At 43.9% G+C, this 22,944-nt stretch overlaps 1 protein-coding gene across 1 annotated transcript; it reads right to left on the reverse strand.

The window, feature by feature from the left end:
- Positions 1-8,420: 8,420 nt before the first annotated feature.
- Positions 8,421-12,100, reverse strand: plaua (plasminogen activator, urokinase a). Its single transcript, XM_030772453.1, has 9 exons — positions 12,005-12,100; positions 11,854-11,896; positions 11,472-11,613; positions 11,091-11,215; positions 10,110-10,311; positions 9,822-9,973; positions 9,463-9,603; positions 8,761-8,906; positions 8,421-8,615 (listed from the first exon to the last, which is right to left on the reverse strand). The coding sequence occupies exons 1-9, from the start codon at positions 12,098-12,100 to the stop codon at positions 8,421-8,423; spliced, it is 1,242 nt and encodes a 413-aa protein (XP_030628313.1).
- Positions 12,101-22,944: the final 10,844 nt, after the last annotated feature.

Raw genomic sequence — 22,944 nt, forward strand, 5'->3', positions numbered from 1 at the left:
TGTGATATCTGTAAATCCACCGCCCACGTGTGTTGCACTAAACCAATGCTTTTTTTCTTGGACTTTAGCGTGATTTCTTCCAGGACAACACAATCCAACTGTCACTGCCGAAGGCAACTCCACTCATAGAGCGATCACGCCTTGTCTCATACTCCGCCGACCGACGGCTGCTACTGAACACCGCTGCAGCGTACTGCCCGGTGTGTGAGCAAGAAAGCGCTCGACAAACGCGAATCAGCATTCACACTGGCCAATAAGGGAAAAGGCTCAGAGATCCAAGCCTTTATTCGATTGGTGCACTGTCAACGCTGTTTTCACTCTCCGCTACCCCACCCTACCTTTGCTGTGGGTATCAGCGCTTCCAAACTACGTCATACATTCGTATGACCAAAAATGGCATGCAGTGATCCAGGGTAGCGAAGTGTGGATGGGTTCTGTACGTTGGGAATATTGCGATTATAGTGACGTTTGTAAAACAGTATACAGTAAGTAACTGACACCCCACAAAAGCCCTGCGCCCATATGATTCCTCTTAACTGTGACTTATACGGTAATACAACTGATCCCGGTGTCTTTAGTTTATACTCATTGACGGGAGATCTTACCATACGACAACGCTGGTCTCCCAAGCAATTTAGTTTTGTTGAAAACGCCTGTGAGAACGCACACTGGGCTTTTTTTCTGTGATATATTGTTATACTCACGCATTTTCGTTTAATGCGTGAGTATAACAACACACAAATGATATCTAATAGCCTACCTTTAAAGTTCTGACTTTTGGAGATAGTAGTTTGACACACGTTAATTTATTTATTTTATTTATTTATTTATATTCGGCTCCTTGTTTACTTGTCTGTAAGGGTTTCTTTCTTTTCTTTTTTTTGCAGGCTGAGAGGAGAGTAGTGAAATTGGATCCAGGGTGAGTGTATTTTTAAAGCTGTATGTGTCAGTGTGTCCTAACAGTCTTTCTGTGGGGAAGCAGTGAGTGTGGAGATACAGGAGATGCATCCACTCTCGTGTTCAACGGGTGCTTTTGACTTCGATGTTAGTGTTTCCTCCTGACTTCTGGCTGTAATGAAGAACTACTAAAGTTTCTCTTATATATGGACAGTTTTTTTCACAGTGTATGCTCTCACAGTTTCACATTCCCATGATACACCGAGAAAACACAGTCAAATTCTGAATTGAATCCCTGTGGCCTTTTGTGGATCTGTGTGTTTGATTATAGTCTTTACACAGGCAAGGAAATGTTGTACTTTAAGTGCATGGTGAAGTTTGCAAGGAGCCATCATTGTACAACATGAATTCTGATTGATTTTTTATCGATGTGTAAAGACACCGTACATCAGTGTGTTTAGACTCTGTGAACAGACAAAGAGCAGCTGCCATCGATAGCACAGCTCACCGAAGAGGCATCTCACAAGACGTTTGCCTCAGCTCCTAAAAAGGAGGAGCAGGGGAGGAAAGAATGGAGGAGCCTCTTGGACTATGAATTTCAAAGTAAACTGTTTATGTTGAACTCAGTGACTGTCGTTATACTGCTGTGGTCTAGAGGCGTTCTCAGGTCAGCATGTCTCACCTCTTCACTGAATGTCTCACCTCTTACTGCATGTCTCACCTCTTACTGCATGTCTCACCTCCTCACTGCATGTGTCAATTCTTACTGCATGTCTCACCTCTTACTGCATGTTTCACCTCTTCACTGCATGTGTCAGTTCTTAATGCATGTGTCACCTCTTCACTGCATGTGTCACCTCTTCACTGCATGTGTCAATTCTTACTGCATGTCTCACCTCTTACTGCATGTCTCACCTCTTCACTGCATGTCTCACCTCTTCACTGCATGTGTCAATTCTTACTGCATGTCTCACCTCTTACTGCATGTCTCACCTTTTACCGCATGTCTCACCTCTTCACTGCATCACTGTCCTGCATCGCGCCATGTAGCACCCGTCACATCTCTATATTAACCACACAGGCTCTGTCTTCACCACACAGACTCTGTCTTCACCACACAGGCTCTACATTCATCACACAGGCTCTACATTCATCACACAGGCTCTACATTCATCACACAGACTCTGTCTTCACCAGACAGGCTCTGTCTTCATCACACAGACTCTACATTCACCACACAGACTCTACATTCATCACACAGGCTCTACATTCATCACACAGGCTCTACATTCATCACACAGGCTCTACATTCACCACACAGACTCTACATTCATCACACAGGCTCTACATTCATCACACAGGCTCTACATTCATCACACAGGCTCTACATTCATCACACAGACTCTGTCTTCACCAGACAGGCTCTGTCTTCATCACACAGACTCTACATTCATCACACAGACTCTACATTCATCACACAGGCTCTGTCTTCATCACACAGGCTCTACATTCATCACACAGGCTCTGTCTTCATCACACAGACTCTACATTCATCACACAGACTCTATCTTCATCACACAGGCTCTACATTCATCACACAGGCTCTGTCTTCATCACACAGGCTCTACATTCATCACACAGGCTCTACATTCACCACACAGGCTCTACATTCATCACACAGGCTCTACATTCATCACACAGGCTCTACATTCATCACACAGGCTCTACATTCACCACACAGGCTCTACATTCATCACACAGGCTCTACATTCATCACACAGGCTCTACATTCATCACACAGACTCTGTCTTCACCACACAGGCTCTGTCTTCATCACACAGACTCTACATTCATCACACAGACTCTACATTCATCACACAGGCTCTATCTTCACCACACAGGCTCTGTCTTCATCACACAGGCTCTACATTCATCACACAGACTCTACATTCACCACACAGGCTCTACATTCATCACACAGACTCTACATTCATCACACAGGCTCTACATTCATCACACAGGCTCTGTCTTCACCACACAGACTCTGTCTTCACCACACAGACTCTGTCTTCACCACACAGGCTCTGCATACATGTGACCTTACCGCAGTCAGGCAGAGAGAAACTGCGTACATGTGACCTTACGGCAGTCGGGCAGAGAAATTGCATATATGTACCTGCCCAGAGGAGAAGCAGCTCTGTGCATGCAGTCAGTGGTGCTGCGTTAAGCATTTGTGCATGCAGTCAGTGGTGCTGTGTTAAGCATCTGTGCATGCAGTCAGTGAGGCTGTGTTAAGCATCTGTGCATGCAGTCAGTGAGGCTGTGTTAAGCATCTGTGCATGCAGTCAGTGAGGCTGTGTTAAGCATCTGTGCATGCAGTCAGTGGTGCTGTGTTAAGCATCTGTGTGCACAGTCAGTGGTGCCGTGTTAAGCATCTGTGCATGCAGTCAGTGATACTGCGTTAAGTGTTTTTTTTTGGATTGGGTGAGACATGAGGTTAGAGCCAAGGGAGACTTGGGGGGGGGGCTGGGGGGGGTCCAGCCATATGAGTAGCTATAAGGACTTTCTGACAGGCTACAACAGGCTAACAGTTACAACTGAACAAAGAAAAAAGCAGATGACAAAAGCTATGGTGTCTCAGAGTCAACAGGTCCATATCATCCATTTAACAGATACTTATAATTTAACAAATTTCCAAGTGTTTTCAAAAGTTTGTGACTCTGCACATCAGTTATGCTGAGTTTATTTGCAGACAGTCTGAGGTGGGTGGGGTTTATCTGCAGACAGTCAGAGGTGGGAGGGGTTTATCTGCAGATAGTCAGAGGTGGGAGGGGTTTATCTGCAGACAGTCAGAGGTGGGTGGGGTTTACTTGCAGACAGTCAGAGGTGGGAGGGGTTTATCTGCAGACAGTCAGAGGTGGGTGGGGTTTACTTGCAGATAGTCAGAGGTGGGAGGGGTTTATCTGCAGACAGTCAGAGGTGGGTGGGGTTTGTAAAAGCATGAGAGTCCATGAGACAAAACGGTTTACTGCCGGCTGAGCACTGGACAAAACACAGCAGGTGCTGAGCAGCTCTGTGCAGGGCTGGGAACAGTCCTACTGGAGCTCTGACTGTCTGAGCAGCTCTGTGCAGGACTGGGAACAGTGTCACTGGAGCTCTGACTGTCTGAGCAGCTCTGTGCAGGACTGGGAACAGTGTCACTGGAGCTCTGACTGTCTGAGCAGCTCTGTGCAGGGCTGAGAACAGTGTCACTGGAGCTCTGACTGTCTGAGCAGCTCTGTGCAGGACTGGGAACAGTGTCACTGGAGCTCTGACTGTCTGAGCAGCTCTGTGCAGGGCTGGGAACAGTGTCACTGGAGCTCTGACTGTCTGAGCAGCTCTGTGCAGGACTGGGAACAGTGTCACTGGAGCTCTGACTGTCTGAGCAGCTCTGTGCAGGACTGAGAACAGTGTTACTGGAGCTCTGACTGTCTGAGCAGCTCTGTGCAGGACTGGGAACAGTGTCACTGGAGCTCTGACTGTCTGAGCAGCTCTGTGCAGGGCTGAGAACAGTGTCACTGGAGCTCTGACTGTCTGAGCAGCTCTGTGCAGGGCTGAGAACAGTGTTACTGGAGCTCTGACTGTCTGAGCAGCTCTGTGCAGGGCTGAGAACAGTGTTACTGGAGCTCTGACTGTCTACTCCCTGAACAGCGTGAGGGCATCAGAATCAGTAAAAGGCATTCGCCATCATCAAAGTTATGGTCAAATTAAACCTACTTTGTAAAGATGGGTCCCAGCTTTTACCCAAAAGCAGAATGAGCAGTGGGAACAGGAGTGCTGTAGTATTAGTATCTCACTGTGGAACCATTTCTTTCACCCTGTGATTTCACCACATGATTTAGCTGTGCTATTTCACTGTGTGATTTAGCTGTATAATTTACCTATGATCTGACTGTGAGTGAAACCCAGAGCCCAGAGACACGTGTGACCTCTGCCCTGACAAAGCCAATCACAGGCTCTCAAAGACTTACAGGAGCCTGACACTGTCCCATCACAAAACCATCACCGTTACCTTTTATTCCATGTTCTGTCTGCAGGTGTGACTTCTCAGACAAATTTAAACCGTCCATTAACTCCCTCTAGTGGTTACACAGCATTACAACTATAATCCGTAACCTCTCTCGAAATGAGCGTGTAATAATACATAGCAATGTAGTACAAGTTATGTGTCAGACATTAAAAACGTTGTCATTGAAAATGTCATTAAACAGCTCAGACTTATTCTAGTTATTATAGTTATTATTATACTTATTATCACAACCACTCATCTCTCCATCCACAGTCTATCCGGCCAGCTCCCCCAGAGTGTGTGTGGGATATTTGTTTTATTAGCTGTTGAACCTCAAGGAAACAGCTGCTTTTCATCAGGATAACAGTAATGATGGATGCTTGTCCACATGCTGTTTTCCAAAATCCTCTGTCCTGTGACTGCAGAGGAGGACGCCCTGTTCCCCCTCACAGAGCTGCATTCACAGAGGGCGTGACCCCGGACGCAGGAGGCCCACGCGGTCCACCAGCAGAGATGGGGAGAGTATGATGGGGAGAGTAATGATGGGGAGAGTATGATGGGGAGAGTATGATGGGGAGAGTATGATGGGGAGAGTAATGATGGGGAGAGTAATGATGGGGAGAGTATGATGGGGAGAGTATGATGGGGAGAGTATAATGGGGAGAGTATGATGGGGAGAGTATAATGGGGAGAGTATGATGGGGAGAGTATGACGGGGAGAGTAATGATGGGGAGAGTATGATGGGGAGAGTAACGATGGGGAGAGTAATGATGGGGAGAGTATGATGGGGAGAGTAATGATGGGGAGAGTATAATGGGGAGAGTAATGATGGGGAGAGTATGATGGGGAGAGTAATGATGGGGAGAGTATGATGGGGAGAGTATGATGGGGAGAGTATGATGGGGAGAGTATAATGGGGAGAGTATAATGGGGAGAGTATGATGGGGAGAGTATGATGGGGAGGGTATGATGGGGAGAGTATAATGGGGAGAGTAATGATGGGGAGAGTAATGATGGGGAGAGTATGATGGGGAGAGTATGATGGGGAGGGTATGATGGGGAGAGTATAATGGGGAGAGTAATGATGGGGAGAGTATGATGGGGAGAGTATGATGGGGAGAGCATAATGGGGAGAGTAATGATGGGGTGAGTATGATGGGGAGAGTATGATGGGGAGGGTATGATGGGGAGAGTATAATGGGGAGAGTATGATGGGGAGAGTAATGATGGGGAGAGTATGATAGGGAGAGTATGATGGGGAGAGTATGATGGGGAGAGTATGATGCGGAGAGTATGATGGGGAGAGCATAATGGGGAGAGTAATGATGGGGAGAGTATGATGGGGAGAGTATGATGGGGAGAGTATAATGGGGAGAGTATGATGGGGAGAGTAACGATGGGGAGAGTAATGATGGGGAGAGTATGATGGGGAGAGTAATGATGGGGAGAGTATGATAGGGAGAGTATGATAGGGAGAGTAATGATGGGGAGAGTATGATGGGGAGAGTATAATGGGGAGAGTAATGATGGGGAGAGTATGATGGGGAGAGTAATGATGGGAAGAGTAATGATGGGGAGAGTATGATGGGGAGAGTATGATGGGGAGAGTATAATGGGGAGAGTATGATGGGGAGAGTATAATGGGGAGAGTATGATGGGGAGGGTATGATGGGGAGAGTATAATGGGGAGAGTAATGATGGGGAGAGTATGATGGGGAGAGTAATGATGGGGACAGTATGATGGGGAGAGTATGATGGGGAGAGTATAATGGGGAGAGTAATGATGGGGAGAGTATGATGGGGAGAGTAATGATGGGGAGAGTATGATGGGGAGAGTATGATGGGGAGAGTATAATGGGGAGAGTAATGATGGGGAGAGTATAATGGGGAGAGTAATGATGGGGAGAGTATGATGGGGAGAGTATGATGGGGAGAGTATGATGGGGAGAGTAATGATGGGGAGAGTATGATGGGAAGAGTATAATGGGGAGAGTAATGATGGGGAGAGTATGATGGGGAGAGCATAATGGGGAGAGTAATGATGGGGAGAGTATGATGGGGAGAGTATGATGGGGAGAGTACGATGGGGAGAGTAATGATGGGGAGAGTATGATGGGGAGAGTACGATGGGGAGAATAATGATGGGGAGAGTATGATGGGGAGAGTAATGATGGGGAGAGTATGATGGGGAGAGTATGATGGGGAGAGTATGATGGGGAGAGTATAATGGGGAGAGTAATGATGGGGAGAGTATGATGGGGAGAGTAATGATGGGGAGAGTATGATGGGGAGAGTATGATGGGCAGAGAATAATGGGGAGAGAATGATGGGGAGAGTATGATGGGGAGAGTAATGATGGGAAGAGTAATGATGGGTCCAAAGGAGTAGTTTGACGTGAGAGAATCTTTCCCAATTATTCAGTCAAACTCATTCAGATTTCACAATCAGTTAGTGATGAGGATGTGGCATTTTTTTAATCTATAAAACACTTACTGAACTTACTGAATTTTCACCACAACAGAAACTACACCCACAGTTCTGCAGAGCAAATACATTTATTCTCTCTTCAGCATAAATAATAAAATATCAGGGAGTTCTGTCAATAACAGCTTATGATACAGGGACGGTCCAAATTTCACAAGCGGATGCTTAAATAACAGAACCAAATGGAGTAGAAAAATAAAACTTTATCAAAGGCATCAAAAATAAATAAATGCTATTTCATCTGGAAAAATAAATAGATCAAACAATAAGGTATGCACTCAGTTACATTCAAGGTATCAAAAACACCATATCTATCTATCTGTCTATCTATCTATCTATCTATCTATCTATCTATCTATCTATCTATCTATCTATCTATCTATCTATCTATCTATCTATCTATCTATCTATCTATCTATCTGTCTATCTATCTATCTATCTATCTATCTGTCTATCTATCTATCTATCTATCTATCTATCTATCTATCTATCTATCTATCTATCTAGGTACATGTCAAACATACTTTGTAATACTCATCCAAATAAATCACATTCCGATGAATCAAACAAATTCAGTTCCTCCACCTTTACACAGCTAGAGTCGCTCAAACCTTTTTTCAAGAAAAACATCATCATTTGCTTTTCCTATAACTATGTGGCAATGTATGGAACGCAAAAAGAAAAAAAAGAAAGAGGAAAGAATTCACAGTAAGCCCTACATCACGTAATCCTAAACCGGAGAGTCTCTCTGCGCTCCACACAACACCTCTGATAGGAATTTTTAATATGTAAGAACATTGCCGTAAGCCAGGGCTAAGTTTGTCTTTTTTCGTTTTTTTGTTTGTTTGTTTGTTCGTTTTTAGGCTTTAAGGTAAGAGCTTTTAGCGTGTGCATGCAAACCCAGCGCATTGTGTGACTGGCATAGTGCAGTGACTAAGCCAGAGCAGCTGCGTCCCTGTGAGAAGCCCACACGCTGCCTGCACAGGGCTCTCACTTCTCTGGGTACATGGAGCCTGCGGTGAATGAGGGCAAGCCCGTGTGAAGGGCGATCCAGCGGTTGTAGTTTGTTACTCTGGTGTAGACTCCAGGTCGAAATTTCTTTGAGCAGCCCTCTCCCCAACTCACAATGCCAAAGAGGAACATGCGATTTCCAACTTCACAGACCAGCGGTCCTCCTGAGTCGCCCTGTGAGGAACACCGTGTAGAAACACAAAGGATCCACTGATGACGGCCGTAAGGTTCGCTCCTTTGGCTTTTTAACGTTCTGGAGCCTGTGTCCACTCAAATATGATACTGACAATAAAGCCAGGGCTGAAAAAGTCCAACCTACCTCACAAGAGTCAGTCGTCCAGTCCGGACTGCCCGCACAGAACATGTTTTCGGTTATCTTGTCGCCATAGTAATCGTTGCGCTCACAAACTGGCTGTGAGATCAGCTTCACTTGAGTCTTTTTCAGAACCTTGGAGTACCCCCCACCTTACAGAGACAAAAGAAATGCCTGGATAAGAATGAAACCCACGTGGATGAAACATCAACATCTAATATAAGCATCTAATAGACATCAGATTTGAACTGTCTCTGAGCGAACCTGAGCTGCTACTTTGGACCACCAGCACAGAACACAAACACTGCCGGTCACTTTAAGCCTGCTGTGAATGAACGGTGCAGTGATGTCAGTATCCTGACGGGTCAATCTCTATGACATCACAGGGGACAGATGATCACTTTATTCATGTTTGGAAAGTTGCATCTCAGAATGTGGCTGTCTCATATGGGGCTTTCCGATATCTTACACATTACACAGGAATTCTGCTAGAAAAACAAAGATTATTTGAAGCATGAGGGTTTCTTCTTAATGGGGAGCACTATGTGAGTCTGAGCATGTGGAGAGACCTGCGTGAGACTCGACTCATACACACGGACGTATTTCAGATAAAATCTTCTCTCCCTCTGAAGACACAACCCTTCCCTCTCACTACGTGTTCTTTCATTCTGCCTCTCATGACAACAGAGGGGAAAAGATTTGTCTTACCCCATCGTTCTTTCCCATAGCCAGCAACGTCGCAGTAGAGACCAGGGGGTAGCATCTGGTTCTCTGGAGGCAGACAGACCGTCCTCACTGATCTGGTCTTCACCGCGCACTGACCGTCTTCACCAATGATCTTCAGCAGAGCTGAAAAAAACAGGATGAATTACATGCACCACTATAACACGCCAGCGCGTTGTTTCAAACACCAGTGTTCCCTGTCTGCCCTGTGTGTCATGGGTTTCCAGACATCAAGTTGTAACTGAGCTTTCATTTTCATTTAGCTCTGTGGCCACATCCAATCAGTTAAGTTACACCAGGTCCTGTGCTGACAAACTTGTTCAGGATGTATGGAAGCACTGTACCCATATCATTGTTAAAATCTTTTTCAGAGTTGTAGTCTTCATGAATAATGAGCTGCTCCACTTTGAAATGCTGTTCTTTGCTGTGTTCCGTCTGATTGATGTAGTCCTTCCCCAAAGACACAGAGAGATGTCGGGTTTTTTTCATGGTTCGTCTTTCGAGTGACAAGACAAAAACACAAGTGAGAATTAACTTTCCATCTAAGTATTCTGGATGGACAAGCCAGCTTTTAACTGTGAAAACTGAACTGTGAGTGAATGTAAAATACATAGAGGTGAAGTTCTTCTTACCCTTCAGAGAAACAGTGAGCTGCACTGAGGACCCAACACGGTGCTATCAGGCTCCCGCCGCAGAGGAAGGAACGCCTGTGGAAAACTGACGCGATCCACGGCTGGGTCTCCACAGACGACACCGATCCTCCGACGATCTTTCTGCGCGTGGGCAGACGTCGCTCCCCACATGTGGTCTCTGCAGGCGGAAAGATCGGTAACCCTTCACGTCATGTGGTGATCACAGAAATCACACAGCATAAAAAACTATCAGCCTGCACATCAGTGGGGTAGGTGTAGTGATATGAGAAACTGAACTGTTTTTGAAATGTAACAGTGTGTCACTCAGGTCATTTGGCTTTTCTCCTCTTCCTCTCGTAATCATTATGAGCTGTAACGCTTGGAAGTAGTCATTGTGTTGTAATGGCTATCAGTGGTTATCCGTGGCTATCAGTGGTTAACCGTGGTCATCAGTGGTTAACCGTGGCCATCAGTGGTTAACCGTGGCTATCAGTGGTTATCAGTGGTTAACCGTGGTCATCAGTGGTTAACCGTGGCCATCAGTGGTTATCCGTGATTATCAGTGGTTAACCATGGTCATCAGTGGTTAACCGTGGCTATCAGTGGTTAACCGTGGTTATCAGTGGTTAACCGTGGTTATCAGTGGTTATCCGTGGTTATAATTGGTTATAAGTGGTTATCCGTGGTTATCAGTGGTTATCCGTGGCCATCAGTGGTTAACCGTGGCTATCAGTGGTTAACCGTGGCCATCAGTGGTTAACCGTGGCTATCAGTGGTTATCAGTGGTTAACCGTGGCCATCAGTGGTTAACCGTGGCTATCAGTGGTTAACCGTGGTTATCAGTGGTTAACTGTGGTTATCAGTGGTTTTCAGTGGTAACTGTAATGGTCTACTGGAGCAGTGATACAAGTGATAATTGTAGCATAATTATAAAAATATTATAATAGCGACTCAGGTAATTCCGTGTTAGGCAGGATTTACCATCATCCATGGCAGTTTTTTTCGGGACGGGTTCCGGGTTGCACTGTGGAATATTACAGAATTCCCGCTTTAGCTCATTGCCATTGACCACCCAGCACCACGGTCTGCTCCTGTCATCTGGATTCCTGAATGTCCATGTAAGCAGTGAGAAAACGGAGAACTGACACACAGACAACCAATCATTGTGTTCAGAGCAGGATAAAGAGGCGGGACTAAGAAGGTATTGTACACACAAAACTGCTCTGGGAGCAGAATGACTTACTGGCCCCAACTGGGTAATTACAGAATTATGAAAATGACATGTTTTTTTGAGAACAAACACAGAAGTACAATAGAGAAAGGTTGTGGTTTTTAAACTGTAAGGAGTAGAATGTAGTTTACCTGCAGTAATTGTGCTTTCCATATCTATATGAGCCAGGGCGGTCCACCCAGCTCCACTGCACACAGGTGTGTCCTCTCTCTGTCTCTGACACCGTGCCCCTGTAATCTCTCCCGTTACCGCGGAGACACTCACCAGCCGGGGCTTAGTCCACAAGAGCAAACACACAGTGAGTTTGGAGTAAAAGGTCATTTATACCGACAATCTTACGGTGAATAACAGAGATGAGACATAAAGCAAAGACTTCACTTTTAGCCCTGAGAAGATATTAAAGGTGAAAGAAGGTCATGAACAGGAGAGAACACTGAGAAGATATTAAAGGTCAAAGAAGGTCATGAACAGGAGAGAGCCCTGAGAAGAGCAGCTGAGACGGCGTAAACTCACCAGGTCTATGAGAACGACGTGTCGACCAGCGCGAAGCAGACGCCTGAGACAAACACATTCAACAGTAAATACATACAAATCAGTCTCTGATATTTCCATTCTATCACTTATAAGGTAAGAAAATCTTCAGTTCCGCTTTTCTCAGGCCTACCATGGTAATGATGGGGAAAAGACATGTGGTCAGAGTCAGGAGGGGTAGCCACTTCAGCCTCATCCTCTTCCTTATTTGGTGGTTCTCTAGAAACATTTTGCAGAAATGAGAACATATACTCACACAGAAACACGTGTGCCCATTTTCTCTCTCACACATGCACACACACAGACACACACACAGACACACACACACCACACACACCACACACACACACACACACACACACACTTAACCACACACACACACACACACACTCCCCTCCCACCCACATTCACAAACACCCCCTTCCAGCCACACACACAGACACACACACACTTACGCGCACACACACACACACACACACACACACAGACACGCACGCACACACATAGACACACACGCACACACACGCACACATGCACACTTAACCACACACGCACACACTCCCCTCCCACACACACACACATGCACACCGACCCACACACACACATGCACGCACACACCCACACGTACACACACACGCACACGCACACACACTCCCCTCCCACACACACACATGTGCACACACACACACACACGCACGCACACACACACACACACCACACACACACACACACACACATGCACACCGACCCACACACACACATGCACGCACACACCCACACGTACACGCACACGCACACGCACACACACTCCCCTCCCACACACACACATGTGCACACACACACACACACGCACGCACACACACACACACACACAGCACACACACACACATTCACAGACACCCCCTTCCAGCCACCCACAAACAAACACACACACTACACACACACACACACACACACATTCACAAACACCCCCTTCCAGCCACCCACACACACACACACATACACACACACGTACGCACACACACAGACACACACGCACAAAGACACGCACGCACACACACACACACGTACACACACACACACACATGCACACATGCACACATACACACACACACACACACACACACACATGCACACACACACGCACACACACACACACACACACCACACACACACACACACACACACACACACACACACCCCCTTCCAGCCACACACACACACACGTATGCACACACACACACACACACACACCCGCACACAGATGTGCATGCACGCACACACATACACGCACACACACACACACGTACACACACACACACGTTCACACACACACATTCACAAACACCCCCTTCCAGCCACACACACACACACACACACACACACACACACACACACACAGATGCGCACGCAAGCACACACACACGTATACACACACGTACACACACACACACACACGTACGTACACACACACACACACGCACCCACACACAGACACACGCACACACACGCACACACACACACGTACACACACACACACACTCCCCTCCCACACACATGTACACTCACACACACATTCCCCTCCCACACACACACGTACACACACACGCACACACACGCACACAAACACACACACTTAACCACACACACACACGCACACACTCCCCTCCCACACACACACACACATACACGAGGATATAGAGATTTTATTGAGATTTTATAGAGATGTCCTTTCTAAAATTGTAAATACTTGTCTAAACACCACTGATACTGAATGAAGAATTGTCTCCAACAGACTTAGTGTGGAGGACAGAACCTTTGGCTTATATTACAGCGAATGCTGAGACCTCCCCCGTAACACCTCACTTTTCAGCAGCTCTCTGCTCTCTCATAACGATGAAGATGTTCTTTCATGTAGGTCTTAATACATTGCAGGTTTTAATTATGGGTGGCTCCTCAAACTTACATGGCTTCTTGCCAAAATTAGTCCAGAATGGTGTGACATACACACACTGTACAAACATTTTTACTGATTGGTTAGAGAAGTGCATGTTTGTCACACTAAAGGCTTTGGCTCTTGACCGTGAGATACACACTATGACCTAAAGACAACAGAAGAAATGAGCCCTCACAGGAATGAGGCACAAAACAGACTATGAAAGATGATAACTGACAGGAGTCAGAGCTTACCTTCAGTCTGAGATCAGTTTCTCTCTTATTAAAGTAAGGCTGGGTTCTCTGCTGTTGCCTTTGTTCTCTCAGCAGGGCTCAGAGCTCAGGCTGTCGGTCTGTTGTGTCCTGAGGCAGAGGATCCTGTGTTTTATAGAGCGCTGAGGGCTTCTGATTGGCCAGAGTCCGAGAGATTGAAACATGCTTCATATGAAACTCGGGGGGAGTAAACGCAACACTTATAGACACTGTTGTCATGATTCATGTGAACTGACTCAAACCTCCTGTCTAAGAAAGAGAGAAACTGACTGTGCAACGGGAAGCATTTGTAAGAGGATTGTTTACTCTTTTCAGCGACATCTCCTCAGCTCTGAACATAACCACAAAGTGCCCAAGAATTTTAAAGGTATGTTTCATGAACATATACCCTGCCAGTTCATTTCTAATGAGGACCGGATGCCGGCGTGGTGGGTCTGTTCACGGTATCGTTAGATTGCATGTTCACAGACATCCTGCAAGCTCTGCATGTGTCACAAGTTCCTCCTGTGATGCCACTTTAGAAAAACTCCCTGGAGCGTGTGTCTGCAGCGTAAACAATGCCAGCGTCTCAGGCCGTCTGTGAATTTCTCACTGAACAGTGACAGTTACATCACACGACTACATCACGTCACATAAGCATTGCGTACCGCCGGTCTCATGTCTGTTTCTTCTCATTAATTTCACATTAATCCCAGTCTGCAGTTTAATTCACATTCATCTCTTCACTCGCTGACACCGTTGAGCCAGGTCTGTTTTTACATTTAAGATATGATGCTGTTTCATAAAGGTACTGCTCACTCATGATTCCTCTGGCCAAAATTTAAAAAATGACAGTTGTAATTACAGCTCACACAGGTACACATTCATTCACAGATTCCACAATATAAACACTCATATTCTATAGACCAGTACAGTGTCTAAACACTCATATTCTATAGACCAGTACAGAGTCTAAACACTCATATTCTATAGACCAGTACAGACTACAAGCACTCATATTCTATAGACCAGTACAGAGTATAAACACTCATATTCTATAGACCAGTACAGAGTATAAACACTCACATTCTATAGACCGGTACAGACTACAAGCACTCATATTCTATAGACCAGTACAGAGTATAAACACTCATATTCTATAGACTGGTACAGAGTATAAACACTCATGTTCTATAAACCAGTACAGAGTATAAACACTCATATTCTATAGACCAGTACAGAGTATAAACACTCACATTCTATAGACCAGTACAGAGTATAAACACTCATATTCTATCGACTAGTACAGAGTCTAAACACTCATATTCTATAGACCAGTACAGACTACAAGCACTCATATTCTATAGACCAGTACAGAGCATAAACACTCATATTCTATAGACCAGTACAGAGTATAAACACTCACATTCTATAGACCAGTACAGAGTGTAAACACTCACATTCTATAGACCAGTACAGAGTATAAACACTCACATTCTATAGACCAGTACAGAGTCTAAACACTCATATTCTATAGGCCAGTACAGAGTATAAACACTCATATTCTATAGACCAGTACAGAGTATAAACACTCATATTCTATAGACCAGTACAGAGTATAAACACTCACATTCTATAGACCAGTACAGAGTGTAAACACTCACATTCTATAGACCAGTACAGAGTGTAAACACTCACATTCTATAGACCAGTACAGAGTATAAACACTCATATTCTATAGACCAGTACAGAGTATAAACACTCACATTCTATAGACCAGTACAGAGTGTAAACACTCACATTCTATAGACCAGTACAGAGTGTAAACACTCACATTCTATAGACCAGTACAGAGTGTAAACACTCACATTCTATAGACCAGTACAGAGTAGTAAACACTCACATTCTATAGACCAGTACAGAGTATAAACACTCATATTCTATAGACCAGTACAGAGTGTAAACACTAAACACTTTATTGGCAGGAGAGATTGTGGACATGACATCTCACAAGGGTAGAGGAGGACTTTTTATTTTATTGGACTTATAATTAGCCATGAACTGAAATAGTGGAAAACTGTCGTCTTTAGGACTGCAAGTCTCAATCAGGGACCTTCCTAATGAATCAGAGAACCAGCACATCATGCAATCTGTCTCTCACACACACACACACACACACACACACACGCAGGCAGAGGTGTGTCATACAGGATTAATCTGACAGATTAAAACTGGTGAAAGTCTGTGGTTTATAGCTGTAAGATACAAAAGTTATGCTGACCAAAATTTCTTTTATCATTTGACCAATATGCTCTACTGAAATAAACTCTTACAACAGGTGTTGAGATAAACAAAACTGTGTGTGTGTTTGATTTGAAAACAAAACTCTGTGTATGTTTACATGAGCATTTAGTGTTTGCTATGCTATGAACCCATGTCTATTAGTAAATTGAAAATTAAATGAACTTTTCATCCATGTTTGATTTGTAGTGATCTCATCCCTGAGATCTCTGAGCCTAACTCTGTGTGGACAGCTAAGGGTGTTTACTTACAACGCATTTCCACAAATACAAACCATTATGTTATGTCATTAAACTGTGCTCCTCTCCGCAATGGAATCGAGAGATTCTTGGATGACAACAAAATGAGATCAGACATGGCTGGAAGTGAGCGTTATCAGTCAAAGACGAAATCTCTCCTCAGTTACTGTGAGCCAAACACAGACGACATGTTGAAAAGGGAGGACATGGTGAGATACTCAGAGAAAAGGGAAGGTGTGAGGAGACGCAGCTGGGAGCAGATTGCAGAAGAGGTGAGAATGACTCATTTCCCTCAGACCCAAATACAGCATGTATAAGAAACTGTGGTTGATGATAAGGACATTTTGACGATGAATATGATGGAAGTTAAAAAAAAAAAAAAAAACCTTGAAAACATGTACAAATATAGTCTACAATGGTCAACATCACGTACAAGGAAACTGTCAGACATTTCTTGAGGCCTGTGTAATAAAAGCACCTCCAGCTCAAGCTGGCAACAGTGGAACTCCCTGTCATCCCAGTCAGTCATCTCCATTCATCACGACATCTCTGTCCAGCGCGACTCCTTCTCACACTTGCCGTCCAAGTGATGATAGTTGACTAGCTGATCCTAACTGACCACATTATAGTAGTTTCCTGATCCTGTGGATTCACCCCATACAGCATAAAGAAAATGTGACCCTATCTCTCAGAGCATGCAGCCCAACTCCTGGTTCAGGCTCCAAACTCCACTACTACAACTCTCCCCTGGCCGGTCTGCTGGCATGTGCTACCAGACCCCTCCAGATGATTCAAAATGCCACTGCACATCTGGTCTTCCATCAGTCAAAGCAGTCACATGTCACACAACTCTGCATCTCCCTCCACTGGCTCCCTGTACCTGCCTGAATCAAATTTAAGTCCCCGATGTTGGCTCTCAGATCAACCCATGGAAACACTCCTCCATGCACTGAGTAAACTATTAGGACTTATGTTCTGTTGACTCTTTCTGTGATGCAGAATTCCTTCTCTATGACTGGTACTATCTTGCACTTAATTTTGATGCTTGGAATTCAATAGTTTATATCAATAGTTTATATCAACAGTTTATGTCATGGGGGCTTTTTGAACCCCATGTAGTTCACTCCCTTGTTCTCCTTGAACTCAGTTTCATGTGTATCTGGCCCGAGACTGAACTCAGTAGTGACACTTATGCAGCAGACAGCTCCTTAATGGCTGTATGCTTGGTTTGTTTTCTGCCTGTCTTGGAAGCTGCCCTGGATAATTGTCTGCTAAATGACTAATGTAAAATAATGCAGTGATAATGGGACCAAGTGATGTTCTGTTCTGTGTGAACCAGCTCTCTGTAACAATGCTTAAAACCCTGTGTCAGAATGGTGGAAGGGGAGAACAGGGTAAGTTGAGTGAGTGGGTAAAATGAGCCACCCCTTGTATCTAGGCAACCATAAACAAAAGTACTAATGTGACCACAAATTAAGGAAGTATAGTTCACATTACTCAATCCATCTTGGACTCAAGCACATGGATAGAGTGGTAAGCAAACCAGAGCAAAAAAAAAAAAAAAAGATTTTTTGTCATGCCAAGTGAATTCATCGTGTTACTAAAGATATAAGTCTTGTATCTTAATTAAAATAAATAAGTTTTGGACATTATTTCATGTTGAGGTAAGTCAGGGGCGGCATGGTGCCGCAGTGGGTAGCGCTGTCACCTCACAACATGAAGGTCTCGGGTCCCCGGCAGGGCGGCCAGGGTCCCTTCTGTGTGGAGTTTGCATGTTCTCACCGTGTCTGCGTGGGTTTCCTCCGAGAGCTCCGGTTTCCTTCCACAGTCCAAAGACATGCAGGTCAGGTGAATTGGAGACACTAAATTGCCCCTAGGTATGAATGTGTGTGTTTGTCTGTGTGTCTGCCCTGCGATGGACTGGCGACCTGTCCAGGGTGTTTCTCCGCCTTTCGCCCTATGAGTGCTGTGATAGGCTCCAGCACCCCCCGCGACCCTAATTAGGATAAGCGGCTTAGATAATGAGTGAGTGAGCGAGAGTTAAGTCAGTGTAAGCTACAAAACAAGGTCATAAACTTAGCGTAATTGTGGATCTGAGCCACTGTGTGAAAGAGTTTTGTCAAAATGGAGGTTGTGGGGTAAAATGTGCCAGTGATGCTGGGGCAAAGTTGAGTCAAATGGCTCAGTTTACCCCCAAAAGTTTTGATAGGCTACATATGTACAGAGTAACAGATGGAAAGGCAGTCCAAAAGAAAGGCAAATAGAGGCTCAGCTTCCTTGGATGATCTAAAGAGAGCAGCAAGGCAAGCGTCAGAGGTAGGGTTACCACCCGTCCCTTATCATATAATAATATCTGTATTGGAAAATAAAATAGTGCATGGAGGGATGTCTGACCTTAAACAGCACACTGCAGGTGTCCGAGCGGAGCGGACTACACAGGGTCGCTCGACTCCTTATATCCCAGCCTTTCCCTGAGCCAGTCCCTTATTTCTCCATGTAAAATTTGGCAACCTTAGAGGGGCGGTCCATTTGGTCTGTGGCAAAGAACCACAAGACAGACAGGATGACACTGAAGAGGTTTATCAACAAAACAAGTAAAGGAGAAGTTCCCAGAACAGGTTATGCCAGATTAGCAAACGCTCATCAGATTTTGATGATAACAGAGAGTTTTAACTTGCCAGCCACATCAAGAAACTTGCAGTACAGTTTCATGGATTAAATCCCATAAATGCACAGAACTGGCATTTGAATTAGCAGGCAAGAAAGGCATTTCTATTGCTGAAAACTGGACCAAGCAAAAGAGAGCAGGTTAGCTCTTTTTAAATAACTTATTTTTGTATTACACAGTTACAACCCTAGGTTATTTTTCATGCAAATTTATTACTTTAATGAGTTTTCACTCACAATTGGTCACAACTGGTTTGAGCTCTTCAGAAAGTGTCACCATCTATCATGAGTTGAGAGGTGATACCCCTACAGGGCTCAATTTACCCAACCCCATGCTCATTTTACCCCTACCATGGGGCAAGTTGTGCCATAGGACTTTTTTTGATGGGTCATTGTTCTTAAACCATAATAATGAGATAACTTGTTTTAATTTCCATGCGTACACAACAACTTGAGGTATATATAGTAACTTTTATTTGAAAAAAATACACTTTTATTTTGCAGTAAAACAATCAAATGTAAAAAGCGGCCCATGTTAACCTGGTTCACTGAATGTAAGATGGGTAATAGTCATTCAGATGGGTGTTATAGTAGGACCACCACAGCTGCATATGATCACATTGTCTGTCATGTATGAAGGTCTGTGCTCTGTGTGTTTTCCCAGTTTTCTGCTAATTCATGCTGATGTCAAGTAAAAGTAAAACATGATTCAATGGAAAACAAAAAGAAGACCAAAATGTTCAAGTACGCCTCTCTGGTAAAAATAATGTCTTTGAAATAACAGACATTTTTCACCGGTCATGTCTTGTCTCCAGTGAGTATTAGTCTTTTAGTTCTTAGTGTTATTTTGGGGATGTTAGTTCTGTAGTTCTTTGTGTTTGGAGGATGTTAGTTCTGTAGTTCTTAGTGTTATTTTGGGGATGTTAGTTCTGTAGTTCTTAGTGTTATTTTATGGATGTTCTGTAGTTCTTAGTGTTATTTTATGGATGTTCTGTAGTTCTTTGTGTTATTTTGGGGATGTTAGCTCTGTAGTTCTTAGTGTTATTTTGGGGATGTTAGTTCTGTAGTTCTCCTCACTCCTTCCCACAGCCTCTGTTCCTCCGATGACAATCTCCTGTCTGTACCATGCAGGACCAAGCACTGGACCTGGGGCGTCAGAGCTTTCTCCATAGCTGCCCCCTCCCTCTGGAACTCCCTCCCCAGACACATCCGAGACTGCACCCGACTGTCCGTGTTCAAATCATCTCTCAAAACTCACCTCTTCAAAATTGCTTTTAATGTGTGATTAATGCTGTGTTATATGCTTTTTACAGTACTGATTCTTATGATTATTTTATGCATGTTAAGCATCTTTGAATACCCTGAGAAGCACTCTCTATATAAAATGCATTATTATTAAGTGTTTTGTCTTGTTTAGTGTTTATTGGTTGTTTAGCATCTTAATGTTGTGTGGTACTGTAGTGTTTATTAGTTTTTAGTGTTTAGTGTGGTTTAGTCTCTATTAGGTTTTCAGTGTTATTTGAGTGTCAATGTTACTTAGCCGATTAGTATTTATTACTTGTCAGAGTAAGATATATAATGGTATCACATGGAGAACTTTTCACTGAAACGGAGGCAACATGAATTATTAGATTTTCAAATGTAGGAGTGAAACAGAACAAAGTACACACCATACAAACACACACTGACAGACAGCGAAAAAAGATGTCATAATCAAAAGTTTCAGTTTATTAATCTGATAACACACCAACAACAATTTATTCTCTTAGCAGCCTTAGCCCACGCTGTTATTATTATTATTGTTGTTGTTGTTGTTATTGTTGTTGTTAAAGCGGCTCTCCCCGGCACATCAAGTGTTTGTAGTTTGATTTCTGGTAAACAGAGCAAATTCGTTGACTGACTAGTTACTGCAAAGATGCCTTGTGATTTGATATCTTAACGATCACATTATTTTGCTGTAATTGGTTGTTCTTTTTGTTTATTTTTAATAATACACACACACACACACACACACACACATATATATATATATATATATACAATTATCAGGTACGAAAACAACAGAGGGCGCGAAGCAAATTAAAAGAGAGATCAATGTTCTTGTCCATTCTTTCCACCCTCCGATAATAACTGAAAACAAAATGTATTTTTAAATGTTGTATTTTTAAAATGTATGAACATTGGTTATGAAAACCGTGACATGCTGCTGTGTATCCTCCACGCACGTCTCCGTGTTATAAATCGGCGTTAAATGAGTAATAAATAACTGCAGCGCGCATGTGAAGTATTGTGTTCTACGATGATAATAAACACCGACTGATCACGCCATTCACAACACAGACAAAAAGCAGAAGTTGTTACGAACGGATATGAAATGAATGTATGAAATGAATATGAATATCTGCGATTGCGGTCATATCTTTAATAAAATCTAAAGTACAGAACAGAGTTTACAATCAAGTTAATAACGAGGATCAAGTTCGTCTACATATACTAGCTATACCCATATGACAAGTTAGCCTTTTCATGCCCGTGTGATTTTATTGCTAATTAATCACATGAATGATTGGGGATTTTTGATCTGATACAATGTTATCCCTGTTTGTGTGTACGTCAGCAGATCACATGTATTGCGCAGGCGCAGCATAGTTGTTTCGATTTTACCTCAATTTATGCTTGGTTGTTGGCCTAACTGTTTCGGTGGATACATTTAAATTTAAGTAATTAAATTAGAAGCATCTGACCGTATTCTTAACACCTACCGAACAAGCATAGTGGCCTTTAAAGCCATTGGCCACAATTAGTGGCTTTTGGTTGTCGTAATAGGTGACATAGTTCGTTAGCTAATGTTAGCTATCCCGGTTACCCAGCTAGCTTAATCGAAACACTCCCTCCGGCTCCAAATCAAGTTGTTTACGTTTAGCCACTCAACTATCAGGACAACTCTCGCAACAGTTTGGAAGTTCTTGCTCGTCCTGAATACATATTGTATCAAAATGAAATGGATATTGCTGCTGTTTTACATGGAGTAGTATATTATACTATCACGACATTCTGTTTTCGAAATCAAATGTGGTCGGTTAGAGCAAGCTAGCTAATACAGATTGAATACCCAAGGTAAGTCAACATGGCTAACCTAGCTCATTTTAATGTTAGCTAACCTAGCCATTCGCAAAGGGCTTGCTTCAGCGTCTCTCTTGGGCAGTTAACAAGTTGAACTCATATCGTTGCTAGTCTGTAAAGCTGAATTTACATTACAAGCAAGGGAGCAAGGTTAGCTAATTATAAAAGATAATGTCATGAAGGCGAATCTATTTCACGGGTGGTATATGTTGGAAAGTGACTTAACGTTCACTGATGCTACTACATGGCGTCGTGTTCCAAGAATGTCATCTATGGGAACGATTTTATATACAATACATGCTATACAATAGTTCTAGACATGTTTCTTCTTCAGTGATCGCTTTAGTGTAACGGCGCAGCAATTCAACTTTTGCTTCACGCAGATGGATAAACCACCTTTCAGACAGAACCAGGTGTGCGGGGCTTGGGTTATGAAGGAGAGACTTGGAACAGGAGGGTTTGGTCATGTCTACTTGTATCAACACCTGGTGAGCTGTGTTATTTCTCTAACCAAGCTGCTGGTGTCAGTCAAGCAGTCAGGCATTTTAATAATGCT

The sequence above is a fragment of the Chanos chanos genome, chromosome 4 (assembly GCF_902362185.1).
Source record: "Chanos chanos chromosome 4, fChaCha1.1, whole genome shotgun sequence".
NCBI lineage: Eukaryota > Metazoa > Chordata > Actinopteri > Gonorynchiformes > Chanidae > Chanos > Chanos chanos.